The 18,009-nt window shown below is 43.7% G+C and overlaps 1 protein-coding gene across 1 annotated transcript in view; it reads right to left on the reverse strand.

Moving 5' to 3' along the window:
* PPM1H (protein phosphatase, Mg2+/Mn2+ dependent 1H) overlaps positions 1 to 18,009 on the reverse strand; it is a 263,040-nt gene that overhangs the window by 163,327 nt on the left and 81,704 nt on the right. Inside the window, exon 2 of the mRNA XM_060025145.1 lies at positions 5,839 to 6,004. Within this exon, the coding sequence (XP_059881128.1) occupies positions 5,839 to 6,004 (166 nt within the window). The remainder of the gene's footprint in view (positions 1 to 5,838; positions 6,005 to 18,009) is intronic.

The following is an 18,009-nucleotide window of genomic DNA, read 5'->3' on the forward strand; positions in this document are numbered from 1 at the left end:
ATAGCACAGAATACCCTGGAACTCTTCTCTTTGTTTTCCTTTTAAGTTTTATGACTTCTCTCGAACATGGCTTCTTCTGTTCCTGAGAGTTTCCTCTATATGTAGATGGAACCTGAAATTAATTTGTATTTTCTTTCTTATAAGTAAGGCGCTGCTGTCAAGAGCTCACCCAAGTACAGGAAACAACGCTCCTTCGGCAAATGCCTCGTGGAAGCTATGAGAAGCAGAACAGAGTGCATGTTATTTTATCCACCAAAATCTTTTTTAAGTTTGTTTTAAAACAGGAGGATTAATTTGACTCCTTTGGCTACACAATTACTTGTACTAATAGGATAAAATAATTCTCTGTAAGCTGGCATGACGGATGGCTTAAAGCTGACAGGTACATACTGCTGTATTTAAAATGGTTAACCAACAAAGACCTACTGTAGAGCGCAGGGAACGCTGCTCAATATTCTGTAACAACCTCAACAGGAAAAGAATTTGAAAAAGGATAGATACATATATATGTATCACTGAATCACTTTGCTGTACACCTGAAACTAACACAACACTGCTAATCAACTGTACTCCAATATAAAATAAAAAGCTTAGAAAAATTTAAAGTTGTCTTATAATCTTTATACCAATCAATAATTATCTGTAGTGATAAATAATCATCTCACTGCTACCCAACTACCCTACGTTATCAAATACAAAGTTAGGCTCCTGCTGAATTGAATTCCTTGCACATCACTGATCTTTCTTTCTTTCTTTTTCTTTGGCCATGCTGCGTGGCAAGCGGGATCTTAGTTCCCCTACCAGGGATCGAACCTGCGCCCCCTGCAGCGGAAGTGCGGAGTCTTAACCACTGGACCGCCAGGGAAGTCCCTCCCATGTTTCTAACATATAAAAATATTCCTGTGATAATTCCTCTTTTCATGGTGAATCTCATGTGATCTTACAGGAAACTTTAGGCTTTCTTCAATCTCCAAGTAAGATGAAGGTGATATTATATGTGAAAGAAGTCTTGTGGAAATATTTATTTTGACTGTACAAAGTTTGTTGGGGATGAAGAGGTCGAAAAGGAGGGAGAAATTCATCACATGTATTCTGGAGAGAGTCCATGCATCTTCCTTTCACCATCCTTCATGCCTGTCAACTCTCTATTTGCAAATGAAATAATGATGCCATTATTTTTCCCGTTGCTGCATTTCTTGCTTATAATAGTATTTGCCACTTTTTCATCCTTACCTTTCTTGGCCTCTCTGTGGCCCGCAGCATTGCTACTTCTGCTTCTGACAACTCCCCTCTCTTCTTGGAATTCCTTTGGGCTTGTAACTCCTGAATTCTAAGCCCCCCTAGACTTGCTCTGAGCTCCAATCCCTCAGCTCTAACTTCCTACAAAACACTCCCCCCTGCAAAGTTAGCATCCTCAAAACTCAAGTCGCCATTTCCGCCCATCTCCTCACCTTGAACCTGTGCCTGCCCCAAGGGTTCACTTTCAAGGACCAGCACCCAGTGGCTGAAACCTGGCATCTCCCACTCTCCCCTGCCCCACATGGTTGGTCACCTGGTCACCTCAACAGTACCTCTCATATCATCTCTTCCGAGCCTGCCCCTTGCTCTAATCACTCCCTTATTTCGAGCTTTCATCACTTCTCACCCAGATTTCTGCACGAGCCAGACTCCTAGGTGTCCCAGCCTCTAGGTGTGCTCCCCTCGTCTTCCAAGTCAGCCTCCCCACTGTCGTGAGTCCGTTATGCCTTTGTCTAAAGTCACTAGTTACAATTCCAGCTTATTAGGGCATTCAGTGGCCCTCACGTGTGACACCTGCTTGCTGTTCCTGCCTCATTCCCCTCCAAGTGACTACACGTGCTCCCAAACGTGGGAAGACATGCCCCACGCACTCTCACGCCAGCCTGTCTCCGCATTTGCACGTTCCCTGTCAGGAGCTCCCCTTTCTCTTATTTGCTTGGTTAATTCTGACAGCTCAAATGTCACTTCTCCAGGGAGCCTTCCCTCACCTGACCCAGCCTATCCCCTCCACTGTTCCCCAAACCACCAGGGGCCAGTCTGAGCGTCCACACAACCTGGACTTTTTCTGTTTCTCCTAAAACTCACTCCACTGTAGTACTGCTGCTTATCGACCCTTCCTCCCCTCCCCAACTCTGCTCGAGGGGGTGGGAACTGTACTGAGTTCATCTCCTCAGCCCCAAGGCCCAGCGTGCAGACTCAGAGCTCAGCACACACTTGCTGCGTGAAGGAAGAGAATCACAGGGAGAAAGGGGGGGATCACCTTACTTGTCTCCTGCGGGTGTTTTCTTGCCCTGGGCCCTATGCTGTCACTGCCCTTTCCTCAGTGTCACCATATCTGAGTTAAGGGATGTCTTTAGATGGCAAAAATCACCGGCCTCTTTTAAGCAGTATATCCAGTGACCTCTGCTAGCAAACTGTTCATTCAGCATAGCAGCCAAAGTCCCGATAACAGCCTTGAGGTCCTGCCACTTTGTCTCACTCTCTATAACCTTTCTGACAATGTCACCTGCAACCCAGGCTTTCCTATGTCTGCTCCAGACGCATGGGCTTCCTGGCAGATTCTTTGAGAAACTGCAAGCCTGTTCCTGCCTCAGGGTTCTTACAGTTGCCTAGGATGTCAGAATGTTCTTCCTCCCAACAGCTGCCCTTTCAGGTCTTTGCCCCCGTGTTACAGTCTGACACCTCCTTTAACCACCCTGAGCCTCACGCTTCCTATTTTGTTTTTCCCTACTGCTTCCCTACTTTGTTTTTCTCCGTAGTGTTTATCTGCCATGCTATCTATTTTAACTGTTTGTCGCCGTCAAAGAACGCAAGCTCCCTGTAGGGAGGGATTGCTGTCTGTTTTATTCCCTGCTGAATCCTTAGCATCCAATTCCTGGAACACAGCTCGCACTCAGTGAGTCACCTGGCACACTAGGTTATGCTTTTCCAGCTTTTAGAAAGCAGCACAAACAACAACAACGAAACAGACAACCTGATTTTAAAATGGGCAAAGGACCTGAACAGACATTTCTTTAAAGAAGATATATCTGGCCAATAAGAAGCACATGAAACGATGTTCAACATCGCTCATCGTGGGAAATACATACCTACAATGAGGTACCACTTCACACTCATCAGGGCGGCTGTTATTTTAGAAAAACAGAAATTAACAAGTGTTGGCAAAAACGTGCAGAAATTGGAACCCTTGTGTACTGCTGGTGGGAATGTAAAATGGTGCAGCTGTTGTGCAAGACAGCATGGTGTTCCTCAAAATATTGAACAGAATTACCGTTATCACCCAACAATTCCACTCTGGGTGTATATTCAAAAGAATCGAAAGCAGGGACTCAAACAGGTATTCAAACACCCATGTTCATAGTGGTAATATTCACAATAGACAATGAAAGCAAGTGTCCATCGACGGATGAATGGATAAACAAAATGGTATGTACGCACACAACAGAATATTTATTATTCAGCCTTAAAAAGGAATAAGATTATGACGCATTCTACAACATGGATAATCTTTGAAGACATTACGATAAGTGATATATGCCAACTACAAAAAGACAAATATTATATGATTCCACTTATAGGAGGCCCCTAGAGCAGTCAAATTCACTGGGACAGGAAATAGAATGGTAGTTGCCAGGGACGGGGGACGGGGAGGGGAAGGGGGAGAGAAGGAAGGAGTAGTTAGTGTTTAATGGGTACAGAGTTGCAGTTTGGGAAGATGAAAAGGTTCAGCAGATGTATGATACTGATGGTTACACAACAGTATGAATGTATTTGATACCATGGCACCATACACTTAAAAATGGTTAAAATGGTAACTTTCATTTTATGTATAATTTCCCACAATTAAAAGGAAAAAGGCGGCACAGCGCTTGCCTTAAACTCTAATAAGTAGCCTAATATATAAGGCAGGTAGAAGTGAAGCTGCTGTGGCCAAAGCAGGAATGCAGGGGGAGAGGTGCCGGCTCTGCATGGCATGTCCTTGCTGCCTCCTAGTGGCTCATGGACCCCACAGAGGTTCAGAGTCATCACAAAGGAGGCCCCCGGCTCCATCCTAAAGGGCTCATGCACTGGTTTCACTGTTCTTAAGGAAAGAAAGGTAAAAAGTTACTCCTGGTTCCACTTCTAGGAGGAACTTAGCAACAAGGGAAAACGCCATCACCCACAGGCCTTCAGCCAAATGTCAACACTGACTTAGTTTTACAGAAATCCCTTTATATCCAGTGGCAGAGGAGACCTGCCAGGGGAAAGAGCAACATTAAGTCACTGGCACCCATACCCAATTATCACTAATGTCTCACATTTCCTGAGCCCTTTTCCATAAAAACTCAATCCTCAAAATAAGTCCATCAAGAAGGTACAAAAGACATTGTGTGATCTCCAGTTTACAGATGAATGAAAACCCAGTGGGCGTTATCCGCAGAGGATTACAGAAGTAGAACTGACTTTAGGATAATAATCACTAGCATTGATCAAGGATTTATTAATGATGACACTGGCTCAAGACTTTACATGGACTGTTGGATTTCTTACTTGCAACTAGCCTCTTCCACCATATTTGGTAGTTACCATTATTATCCTTCCTTTTTAGAGAAGAGAAAGGGTGAGGCTCAGAGAATAAATAACTATCCCCAAATTCAACAGCTGCAAGCAATGGACTGTTCTGAAACGTCTTACTCCAGAGACCATGCACTTAACCAGTATTATTTTGTCCTGCCCATCTGGGTCCCTGACTCTCGCTTTTTGGGAGAGGCCTAATCAGTGCTTCCTTCAGCCTTGAAAGCAAGCACAACTGATGAATCTCCACAGGTCACTGTGTTTTCTAACCCTAAGTTGAACTAATGCTACCAAAATAAATCAGTACTCTTATTCCCTAAGCGTAAATGCAATAAGACACTATCACTTAGACTAAGAAGAGATTCCTAGATCCTTTACAATCCTATAGAAATTTACATACAAAAGTATCCTAAGACCATCAGAATAAACAGTCACATGGGGTCATCCCATTTAATGTCTCTTTTCTGTAGGACTAAATCTGCCGATGGACAGAGAGCTGATTGTTCCCTATACTTTTCTGAGAGCTTCTTCAGAACTTTCCGAGGATGTCTGCTTTGTTCTCCAGAAATTGGAAAGAGGAGAAACGCTCTGTGGTTTGTCAATAGGGCATCCGGTCTGCAGGGCTGCCCCATAGGATGCAAGGGCTTTGGGCCAGTTGAAACAAACATTAATTTGGAAGACATTCAAGCAAGGCTCCAACTGGGCAACTCTAAGGGGCAGGCAAGGGGAGGAGAGGGGCAGAGTCGTGCGTAGCAGGGCTGCAAGCCGATGGCTCGAGTTCCTCCTACTGCTTCTGAGAGACTTCCAGGGACTATCTCCTTCACAAAAACCTTGAAGTAGCTTCTTAAAAGCCACCAAACATATATACTAATTCTTGCAGCAAAATTCATATATGATATGGGCGTTTTCTTTACTTTAAAGGTTTAGAACCTAAACACCAGCTGCTCCATTTATTTGTTTGTTTGTTTACTTTGGCCGTGCTGCTCGGCTTGCGGGATCCTAGCTCCCCAACCCAGGATGGAACCCGAGCCCCCAGCAGTGGAAGCTCAGAGTTCTAACCACTGCACCGCCAGGGAATTCAACACCAGCTCTTCCTAACTCCATGTGTCACCTTCGCTGTGACAGTGTGATACCCTGAGCACAGACCTGCCACTCCACTAACCCCGGGGACATGGCTTTTCTCTCTTCCATTCCGAACATCCCACAACGGGGCCACAGCGTGCATGTTCCTCTCACCCGAGAACAGGGGATGAAGGAGGGTCTTACCGAGTTCTCCTTCAGCTGCAGCCCCTCCCCGTTGGGAAGTGAGGACCGTCTCTTAGCTGAGTTCCTGTTTGGGGTTGAGGTAATGGCCCCTGCTTTCTTCTTCACGGTGAGCACCTCACAGCTGGCTTGGTCTTCATTGTGTGTGCTCTTCCCGGCGTTGATAACCCTGGAGGAGAAGCCAGAAAAGCCGGTCAGACAGAGTGATGTCTGGAGAGCTGAGAGCCCAGTCCCTCAGGTCAGCCCAGACAGGCTTCACAACTGGCACAAAACGAACGCCCTACTTAATGCACAGGACCTTACAGCCTTGGTGGAGTAAATGGATTTTTTTTTTTAATGTAATTCTACCAGCATATGTTAAAACATGTGCTAAAGCAATATGCTGAGGTCAGCTCACCTTCGCAGGTGTCTGATAGACGGGATCAACCCCACCAATCCACTTCCAGTCAAAACACTCGAGACAATCACTTTTTGCCAATTACATTGAAGACAGATGGCTGGCTCAGGGAATTCCGTTGCATTTCTCCAAGTGATAGAGCAAAACCACCATCAATCTTATCAAAGAACAAGGCAGTCGTTTACAGCACACTGTAAAATCCAAGAGAACAGAGAACTGTATTTCATGACTGCCATGACCACTTTTACTTTACACACGGAGAAGTGAACGGATCAAAGGTTTATTCTTTTAAAATTATCTTCACTCCTTTATCTTTTCTCATGTAGAATAACACTCCTCACGTTGCATCATCACAACAGACTATAGGGCATGCTGATTTGTACGTGTGGCCCTATGATCTCATGGCATGTTGATATTCTTTGGCCTAATTACTAATGTTCTGAGCACAGGAATGCCTCAGAAAAACATGCTACATCATTCATAGACCTTCTTCTGTATCAGGTGACCGCAGAATGAACTCCTGGGTTTCGGTACCATTTTCTTATTAAGTAGTTAAGTGGCAGCTAAATTAGTTTTCCTGAAAGAGAGCTCTCCTTGATGTGCCATTGCCTGTGTTTTTTTCCCAAAATTTCAACAGTGTCACAGTTGGTGACAGAGTGAGTGTGGAGGATACAGACTCAGTGGCAAGGAAAGAAAGATGCTTTTTTTTTCAAAATAAGGTAAGACAGATGGAAAACCACTTTAAAAGTGTGGTATATACACCACTCAGTCTTCTTGTACTCCCTCCTAACAATTAATTAGAAGATGATCATTTTCAAATGACTTTTTATAAAGAATTTTAAATTCTGAAATAATTGTAAACTCAGAGTAAACTGCAAAAATAGTATAGAGAATCTCATGTACCCTTCAGCCAACTTCCCCCAAAAGCAACATTTTATATCACTCAAGTACAACATCAAAACAAGCAACTGACACTGATCCAGCGCTGTCAACCAGACTGCAGACCTTATTCAAATGTCACCATTTTTTATATCAAATGGCTTTCAGTACTAAAAACTGTATACACGCTACAATCAAACAGGAAACAGAGCAAACTGAGATCTGAGTGCTGTAAGACTTCAGGGAGTGTGTTTTGAAGTCTTCTACCAAACCTTGGGATTCTATGGAGGTGTTTCAGATGTTTTAACATTTACTTTAAATTTATTTTTTAAATGTATAAGCATTTTGGAAAAAACTGAAATAATTTAAAAGTTGATTCCCATCTGTTACATGTGAACAAATACATGCTAGTCTATATATTTTGGGCAGCTTTGGCATTATAATCCTTCTATCTTTTCTCTTTGACCAGTATCACTTGATTGGAAGAAGATCTGTTTAAAAAAATACCATTTGAGGGATTTCCCTGGTGGCGCAGTGGTTAAGAATCTGCCTGCCAATGCCGGGGACGCGGGTTCAAGCCCTGGTCTGGGAGGATCCCAAATGCCGCGGAGCAGATAGGCCCGTGCGCCACAACTACTGAGCCCGTGTGTCACAACTACTTAAGTCCACGTGCCTAGAGCCCGTGCTCCGCAACAAGAGAAGCCACCGCAATGAGAAGCCTGCGCACCGCATCAGAGAGTAGCCCTCGCTCACCACAACTAGAGAAAGCCCGCGCTCAGCAACAAAGACCCAATGCAGCCAAAAAGAAATAAAAAAAAAAAATTTTGCAATTACTTATCTATATGTAATAGGAAAAAGATCATAAAAGTCATCTACTATCTCCGCTATTTCAAATTTCTGTTCACTGAAACTGCTTTATCATTCTTCCTGAGTTTATTATAAATTTCAACTTAACCATATTTTTATAAATGGAAGTCTTTAACTCATTTTACACACGACAGTTTTGTGTAAGATTCTTTTTTTTTTTTTTAAAGTAGATTGCTGCTTACAGAATATGAAGACCATTGTCCTCGTGGTGGGGGTCCCTCGTAGGAGGCAGGGGTCCCTGCTGATCTCTGTGAGGTCAAATCTGCCTCCACACCCTCTCAGGGATGAAGGGAGGAAAAGGTCAAGGTCTAGTTTTCGGCCCCACCTTCACTCTCTCCTCTAAGGAGGAGGCGTTTTCACAAGGTTTAAGAATACAATGCTGAGAACCTACTGTAGAGCACAGGGAACTCCACTCAATGCTCTGTGGTGACCTAAATGGGAAGGAAATCCAAAAAAGAGGGGACAGATGTATACGTATAGCTGATTCACTTTGCTATACAGCAGAAACTAACATCACTGTAAAGCAACTGTACTCCAATAAAAAAAAAATTAAAAAAGAATACAGTGCAATTCTTGACGACACGATGAAGACACACACTACCTGCATAAGACCATTAATACCACTATGCTTGCTGCCCAAGCTAAGTAAGTTATCCCAAGTTCCACAGCCAGGAAGGAGCGCTGCTGGGATTCAGAGTGAGGCCTCCTTTGACCCCCAGCCCAACCTCTTCCTATTATACACGGGGATTTGCATCAGTCGGTGGGAGGACCAGCTGGACTGTGTGGGGAAGCACGGAATAAGCAGATTAGGCAAGCTCAGGTCCGTGCCTGAGAGAAAGGGGATTCTCTCCCTGCTTCTCTAGCTACTGGAGAAGGCACCCAGAGGAAGGATGAAGGATGGATGGTTCAGATCTGCCTGTCTCTAGAGGAGCCCACGTTTAGTCCAGGTGTTTGCAGCTGGAGCTCCTAATACAGAACATGCATTTGTCTGGAGTTTCCCTTTCACATGGATTTTTGGAGAATCAAACCCGGCAGAGGAAGGAGATTTAAAATACCACCTGCCTCTTCTCTGTCACTGATAGTGACTTCCAAGCAACACGTTTGGGGCGGATGGTTCGCTGGATGGTGATGTTACACCCCCGTGGTCACCCACTAACATCTTCCCTAGGGAAAGCCAAAGTGGAGTCTCGGCTAGGAAAACAAGTTCGTGACAACCGTCCCTTCCGTACCGTCCTCTGAACAAGATCGGGGCTTCTATTTCTGGAACTTGGCATCACCCTGACCATTGGGACCCAAAAAAAAAACCTGACTAAAGCATAACTTTAACAAAAAAAAGCATCACTGATCTCCGAAAGCTGCATGCCAGGTTGACTCATCTGCCACTGCTATTTTCCAACAGTCAACAAAGCTACGATAATTACATAAATCACGAATCACTGTCCCTTGAATGTGCTGTATATCTCCTATCTCTCTTGGGGGATATTAAATTCCAAAGTTGACCTAACTTCAGCAAGAGACCCTAGAATCTTTATTGTATGCATGAGAAACCCAGGGCCCAGGAATACTGTGGCTTACACAAGGTCACACAGCTAAATACAGCACAGTCCCAGCTCTTTCTGCTTCAGCTCTCAGTTGTTTGATTTTTCTATTGTGTGTCTATTCTTATCGGCACTTGGTTGAGAAGGCTGTCCAGCAATGACTCATCAAAGCCAGGGAACCGTGAAGAACAATCAAGGGTACACTTCCTTTGCCATTTCAAGCGAATACAGCTTGTGAATGACACTGACGAAATATCACAAAGTCAGAAACGTCAACCTAGAGGGAAGACAGCAGCCCCAGCCCTGGAAGCCTGTTTGGTCAGATATCTGATTATTACCCAGATGATAGTCATTTTAATGAAAGCCATTGCCTTTTTAAAACACACAACTGCTATCCAATATTTCATATTATTTCAAATTCCTGACTCTGTACAGCTTTAGTAGAAAGACCTGATTCTTCTCAATTTATTTTGGCTTTAAAAAGCTTGACCTGGGGCTTCCCTGGTGGCGCAGTGGTTGGGAGTCCACCTGCCGATGCAGGGGACACGGGTTCGTGCCCCAGTCCGGGAAGATCCCACATGCCGCGGAACAGCTGGGCCCGTGAGCCATGGCCGCTGAGGCTGCGCGTCCGGAGCCTGTGCTCCGCAACGGGAGAGGCCACAGCGGTGAGAGGCCCGCATACCGCAAAAAACAAATAAATAAAAAGCTTGACCTCTATCAACTTAAATATTTCATTTTGTTCTTCAAAGGCAAATGCTTTGTTTACTAAATATAAATAAAACCTCCAATTCCTCTAAAAGTAAACTGAGAAAAACTGTTTTCTGAGTTCAGAAGCATCATTCTGTCAATAGGTTCAATTTTTTTTTTTATGTGAGCAACTCTATCATTCCCTTCTTATCATAGGCTCCAGCAAAAAGTCAGCACTATCTTGAGATCAACAGGAATGACTTCAAGATGTCCTTTCTTTAAGCAATACCCACCCATGATGCTTATTTTGAAGACTTAAAGACAAAACGTTGGTGGACCACAAATCATCATCTCTTTGGTGTCATTATTTTCCAATTTCCTACAAAGGAGGAGAACATCTTCCTTGAAATTAAACTGGAAGTAATAAAGCACAATGGTTAAGACATGGGCTATCTCCCCAGAACTTAGCACACAGCAGGTGTTCAACAAACATCTGCTGAAACAATGAATGAAACCAGACAGAAATCAACTCTGCTACTTCCTAGATGTAGGGTAATAACAGTATCTTACACTTGTTGAGAACTAATTATGTGCCAGGGACTGTTGTTAGCATTTTACATGTAGTAATTAACTCATGTAATCCTCTGTGGACTCTACGAGTTGGCCACTACTGTTCTCCTCTTTTTAAAGTCACAACTACTGGACAGCAGAGTGTTTGGTCAAGTTGCTTAACTTCTGCAAACCTCAGTTTCTTAGTAGTACTTCTCAGATTAAATTCTGGGAGTTGCTAAAATACATGTGTTCGGGAGAGGGGATATTAGTCACCTAAATTAAAGAACTGGGAAATTCTGAAGTTAGGGTTAAAATTCAAGTGGGAGAATTGTGAGACGATGAAAGGGAAGGTTAACTACTATGTCTTCAATATGGAAAGTTTACATCCAGTTCTTTCTTCCCTTAGAAGATCGGGATATGTTTGCCCTAGCAGAGAGACACGTGACAAAGTTAAATTCAATTATGGACTGTGTTAACCTACCAGCCTACCCTCAACTGGACAAAACACCTAGATTTTTCCCCCCTTGTAAAAACAGGTAAATACAGAATTTTAAGGTCTTGGAAGTCCAAAATCCTATGTGTGTATCAGATACAACTGGAAGCTATGACCTGAACACCAGGCATGAATGTGACCATGAGATTTGTAGCAGTAGAAGACCCTATTTAAAAAGAGCAAGTGATTCATTCTCTGCTACTATCACACACTTTGGAAACCTGTTTTCCTTCTTTCTGTTTGTAAAATATTCTAGTCACAAATTTTTAAAAAATCAACTCCACCTGAATTTCAGCAGAAGAATCCTGCTTTTAATGGCAACTGTTAAATTATCAAGTTACCTGCCTTCTCATCTGCTCAAAACCTTGACCTTAAGGACATTCACCTGATAATATAACACACAGAGCAGGTTCCTATCACTAAATTCAGACGAGTAACTATTCTCAAGTAGTGAGCCCCTGTCACAACAGCCACTGGTCCAGAGAACTGACAATGGAAACATTTTCAAAAGGATTTACAGGACAGTCAATCCACAAAGGATAGTCACAGTTGATAATGTTTTGGAAAGATTCCCACATGTCACAAGTGTCAAGTCATTCATTACCAACCCCTCCCCCTTGGCAACTCAGCAGAAGAACCAACAGAGACAATGGTCAGGTAGACCAGGTTCAAACTTGCTGTCTGTTCTCGGGCACAGTAAGTTTACTTTCTGTCTCTTAAATGCGGATGATAACTGTCACTTCCGATAGAATTAAATGCCCTAGCATAACGAGTATTTAACAGTACACAGTAAGTACTCAATATTATTACTTAATAATAATATATCCAACACAAGCTAGCTGCCTCTTGTGTTGGGCCCAGAGGACTTTTATCAAGTTATGTGAGTTTGAGGGGAACGTCTTCTTCCCTCTTCTTTCTGTCAGTGTCCCTCTGCCAGCCTCAAGGACACAGGGTCACATCCAGAGCCTACAAGAGGCACGGCATGACACTTCCCTGAACACGGACCTTGAGCAAGGCCACCTGCTCCTCTGAGCCTTCTTCTCAAAGTGGTTGCAACACACAAGCCACCCATGCGACAGTGTTCTGTACACAGGAAAGCGCCACACCGTCAGGAACGTGCTACTTCTAGGTTCCCACCTAGATCTGCCCAACGAGGCCATCTCTCCCCAGGCTCCTGGTCTCAGAAGCTCAGGTCCCAGACCCACAGAAAAAGACCAAAGAGAGAATTTGGTTGGGTTTGATCTCTGTTTTTTGTTTTTTTTTTTTTTTTTTTGGTATTACTCTATTGCTTTGTTTTTAAAGGAAATAAAAGCCTGGACAGTTTAGACTAAAAAGTTTACACGAAGTGTTAATACCGCTAAACAGCCAGTAATCACACTGAGTAAGAAGGAGCAAGCATTTTAGAAAGGCCATCAGGTGAACTGAGTTGTTGCTGATTCATATACAATTGAGAAGCAGCAAAAGGCCGTAGGGGGAAGGGTGGGAAATCAATCACTTACGGGAGACCAAATATAGCAATCAATTATTAAAATTCTCTTTTCTAGGTTACCCCACAGGCAATGTTTCATGTGATTCTCTGAAGTGGTTACTGACCACCCAGACAGGCTGGAACATAAGGACAACTTAATTCCTAGCTCCAAGGGCGTTAATAACCTCTCATTCTTGGTGTACTAGAAAACCAGGGCTCTGACTAGGAACAAAAGCCTTCGCTAACAGCCGTCAGCAAAAACAGCCAGAACCTCCATCAAGAAGGGATGTTCCTGGGCTTCCCTGCTGGCGCAGTGGTTGAGAGTCTGCCTGCGGATGCAGGGGACATGGGTTCGTGCCCCGGTCCAGGAGGATCCCGCATGCCGTGGAGCGGCTGGGCCCGTGAGCCATGGCCGCTGAGCCTGCGTGTCCGGAGCCTGTGCTCCGCAACGGGAGAGGCCACAACAGTGAGAGGCCCGCGTACTGCAAAAAAAAAAAAAAAAAAAGAATGGATGTTCCTGATGAACGTTCTCCCAGCCACCTCCGGGGAGGAGGCAGAACAGGAGGTCACCCCAGCCCATTCAGTTAACGGCCCGGCGGGTGTCACCAGGGAGGAGAAAGGATGGAAGCCATGGAACTCTCTGTGGTGTCTGGCTTTCACACCTTGGAAGATGGCTAAGCACCAACAGGTGGAGGAGGCAGAGTGTCAAGACGGCAGGATGAACGCAGCTGAGAACAGAGCACACACGTGCAAGGCCTTCTCCCATCACGCAGACTTGCACGCTCTGGTTCCCAGGCCCTGTCCGTGGCTAATGAAGAGATGTGACCAATCGGGGTCTGCTAACTGGGGTCTCAAGGGCCACATCCAGCCGACAGACAGGTTGGTATTTTAAAAGTTGTGCCCACAAGGTATTTCTTTAGAAGGTGAATTTGTAGTTGGCCATATTGAAAAACCGGAGGCTTCCCTGGTGGTGCAGTAGTTAAGAGTCTGCCTGCCAATGCAGGGGACATGGGTTCAAGCCCTGGTCTGGGAAGATCCCACATGCCATGGAGCAGCTAAGCCTGTGCACCACAGCTACTAAGCCTGTGCTCTAGAGCACGCGAGCCACAACTACTGAGCCCATGTGCCACAACTACTGAGCCCACGTACTACAACTACTGAAGCCTGTATGCCTAGAGCCCATGCTCCACAAGCGAAGCCACAACGAGAAGCCCGCACACCGCAACGAAGAGTAGCCCCCACTCGCCACAACTAGAGAAAGCCCGCACGCAGCCACGAAGACCCAATGCAGCCATTCATTAATTAATTAAAAGAAAAACTGGGATATTTATATTAAAAATTTAGTTTTCCCATTTCTCTTGGAAAATAATACCTTCAGCAACACCTGTCACACTCTTGGGCGACAACGATCAGAGATGGGGCATTTCCTCGCTAGCTCACCCCAGACCTCACTCTGTCCACTTCTGCCATTAAGTCACCAGCCTGGCCCCAAAGGCACTGGATTCTGCAACCCTGTAATCAGATCTCTGCGACTTCATAAATAAACCAAGAAAGTTATTAGATACGTAATACATCTTGATTGAAATAATGACTTTAAAATATTGTGTAGCCAAGAGGGATAAAGCAAGAAGACTACGGCATGGCTTCTACCCCCAGGGAGCCCATAGTCATCTACACGGTAGAGACACCTTCCTATAAATAACTGAGTTGTTCCGACTGATGCTATACCCAAGATATATGTCACAAGAGACCTGAAAATGCAGAGGAGGAGACAATTCTGCAAAAGAAGAGTCACGGAAAGTGTCACAGCCAAGGTGGCACCTGAGCTCAGCCTCATGGAATAAAGGAGGAAATCAAGAATCAGAGAAAAAGCAAGGCAAGACCCTCCAGGCATAGGAATAACCTCTGAAAACAGTGATGTGAACTTTATAAACAGGGGTGGGTGTGACTTAAGTATAGGCTTGGCGAGGGAGCTACATCAGAACTAGACCGTGAAATTCTATAGGAACTTTATCCTATAGAGCCTATGACCCATGGGAAGAATCTAAGATGCTTTAAAGAAGCGTCTGATATGATAAAAACTGTTTAGGAAAATAACAGTAGTGGCCTGATGGAGGATGGATTATAGAGGATAAATGACAAAAGTGAAGAGCATCACTTCTGTCACACAAGAGTGTCACCAAAGTGTCACTTTTATAACAGTCCAGGTGACAAAGAGGTCATGAATCAAGCAGTGGCTCTGGATGGAAGCAAACAGAAGGCTTCAGAGGAGGTGAGAGAACTGAGAATTCCTAGTTAAGACCTGCTGGACACGGGTAGTGGAGGAGAGAGGAGCAAAGAGGACGCTGCTCAGGTGTCCCCTGGCAGGGTGAGCGAACGAAGTACTCCAATGATGAAGGGAGATGAGAAAGTGAAACAAGGCTTGGGGTGGGGAGCTCTGGAGGAGATAATGAAATTGGTTTCAGGAGAGTGAACATAAAGTGCTTGGTACCAGAAATTACAAAGGCAGTGGCAGCCAACTAGGGGTTGGCAAACTGTGGCTTTTGGGTGAAATTCGGGCCACTGCTTGGTTTTGTATGGCCCCCCCAAGCCGGGAACGTTTATTACATTTCTAAGTAGTTGGGGAAAAAAATCAAAAGAATATTATGTGACATGTGAAATTTACATGAAATTCACATTTCCATGTCCATAAATAAAGTTTTATTGGAACACAGCCACATTCATTCATTTACATATTGTTTATTGTGGGCCTCCAGGTACAATGGCAGTTAGCAATTTCCACAGACTGTCTGCCCGCCAAGCCTATAGTATTTTACTACCTATACCTTTACAGAAAATGTGCTGAGCCCTGAAATAAACCATTAGACTGAACGCTCTGAAATTGTTTTTATAGGTCAAAAACAGTCCAATACTGACAATTTCATATCACTACACATAATATATGAGTGAAGCAAAGAGAGAGATGTATGTTTGGATAGAATTTAATGTGCATCTTGGTGTTACTTATAACCTTAGCTTTGGATATACTTTGCTGCTAGCATTTGGGGGCCATCGTTAGCTCCTAGCTCCCTCACCAGTGTAATTAGATAACTGAAGATTAAAACACGAACACTATAGATCAAAAGAAGATATAGTATTGTCCCAAAGATCTCCCTGCATAAATATCAATGTTTTCTTCTTCACATTGGCTGTTTAGAAATGAACTTTTAAAACAGTAAAGGTAAAAACCAGAAAGCTGCCATTGGGCACTTCCTTTCAATTAGTCTCTGGGTCCTCTAAGCAAAACCATTGATAACACTAAAGACCAACTTCCACATTTAAATCAGGAAGTCTGCACTCTGTCAGATGCTGGAGCAATTCCCATACAAGGCCACAGTGCAGCTCTGTGGGGGTCAAGTGAAATCAAAATAAAGGCCTACCTAAAAAGGAGGTCAAGTTTGGAAGTTTTGAATTAAATAGAGCAGAAAAGTAACTTTTTTGCGGGTTTAGAACAGTGCCACTTGCACATAGCTATTAGCTCCTATTGGCAATTGAAAAAAAGCAATGTGCTTGAGGCCACTACATTGCTAAAGATAAGGTTTTCTTTATTGATTTGACCAGATGTATCAGTACTATCAGCAATGTTAGAGAAATGTATTTTTCAAGACAAAGTGAAAGTCGATTTGAAGCATGTAACCTAAAAAAACTGAACTTTAAAAAGCCAGAAACTAATGAAATGAAACCAAAAGATAAAAGGACGCTAATCTCAACAGACATCAAATAAAATACATAAATTTTTAATCAGCAGTTTCCTCAAAAACCCAGATACAATCTTTGGTTTTTCCCTTGCTCTGGGATAAAGAAAGTTCTGGGCCATCTAGGGCTCTGATATTTTCCTTTTTAACCTTAAAGCAACACAAGACGAATAATTTTATACAGAAGAGGACTGTTTGGTGGTAAGAACACTCTAAATTGGGATTTCTGAGTTCCTGGTTTAGAAAAGATCTTTAAAAATGTGCTCTGTCCTTCATTGGAGAGCTGAAGGCCACTCGTCCACTTTCCTCAAACTCGACGGCTGTGACCCTAAACACACAACAGAGCAGGATGCACCTGGTGGGGTGCAGGCAGGCAGATTTCTGCTGGAAATTTGGGAGGCAGTTGGGTAAAGCCCTTAAGAGCAGAGAGACTCTGGAACCGGATTCCCCAGGTCTAAAGGCTGGGTCAGCCCAAAAGTAGCGGCAGGACTTTCAGTAAAAGCTACTTTATCTCCCTGTGCCTCTGTTTCTTATCGGTAAGACAGGAACAATGAGCAGTACTTTCCTCACAGGGTACTTGTCTGACTGTTGGAAAACAGAACCGTTTAAAGTGCTTTCCATCTAACAACTGAGTGAATGCTTGTAACCCTAAACACTAGAGAGGTGCGTCATGATCCTCCATTTTATTGATCCCACCAGTATCATACGGAAAAAGACTCATTAAAGGTCCTAGACGAGCCCTTCTGGCATTTTCTCAGAGTCACTGAGGTTTTAAACGATGTGTTGTGTTCACACAAGCGACGCTCTTGTAATTAGTTGCACAACGGCCTATAAATAGAATACAGGTACTGCAGGAAGGAATTGTGACATGTCATATGGGTTCAGCACTCCAACATTTTTTGTTCTGAGCAAGTACATTATTACTACAAATGTACATTAAGAACAATAATTCATTTTCCCCTCATTACTTCAGTCGTTTTTTAAAAACACAGTTATTTTAACTAAAAATAATCTGCTTTGGAAAATCTTCACCCTTGTGTTAACTAACCTGTAGAGAAAGTCTGTTTTGTTTCCAGATTAAAGCCTGAACAACAACAAAATAGTCCTTTGAAAGCTGATTTTTATCTGATCCAACATTTCTACCTTTGTGCCCAGACCCATGACACAGCTCAGTTAACAAACCAAGACTCCCTAATTTATAAGGAAAAGAACATGCTAGTTTAACCCTTGAGGCCCTAGAAGGGCCAAATCTGGGTTCCATTTTAGGAAAACTGATCTCCCCACCCTCAGAAAGCTAGAAAGTACCACGAGACTTTGCTATGGCCTTGAAGGAGACAAAGGCACTGACAAGAATGTCAACTGTTTAAAACTGGATGCCCAATACCACCCCATTATTTCAATTAGTTAAAGACAGATATGCTTCCTAATGCTGGATGTTGACTTTGGTTATGTTCTCCCACGTCTCAAGTCACACAGCAGGGAGCAGGCACTCAATAAGCTAGTTGAATGAACAAAGGAACTCATATTCTCTCCATAACATCAATGGGGCACTAGAATAA

Source organism: Delphinus delphis, chromosome 11, assembly GCF_949987515.2.
Source record: "Delphinus delphis chromosome 11, mDelDel1.2, whole genome shotgun sequence".
NCBI classification, from domain to species: domain Eukaryota; kingdom Metazoa; phylum Chordata; class Mammalia; order Artiodactyla; family Delphinidae; genus Delphinus; species Delphinus delphis.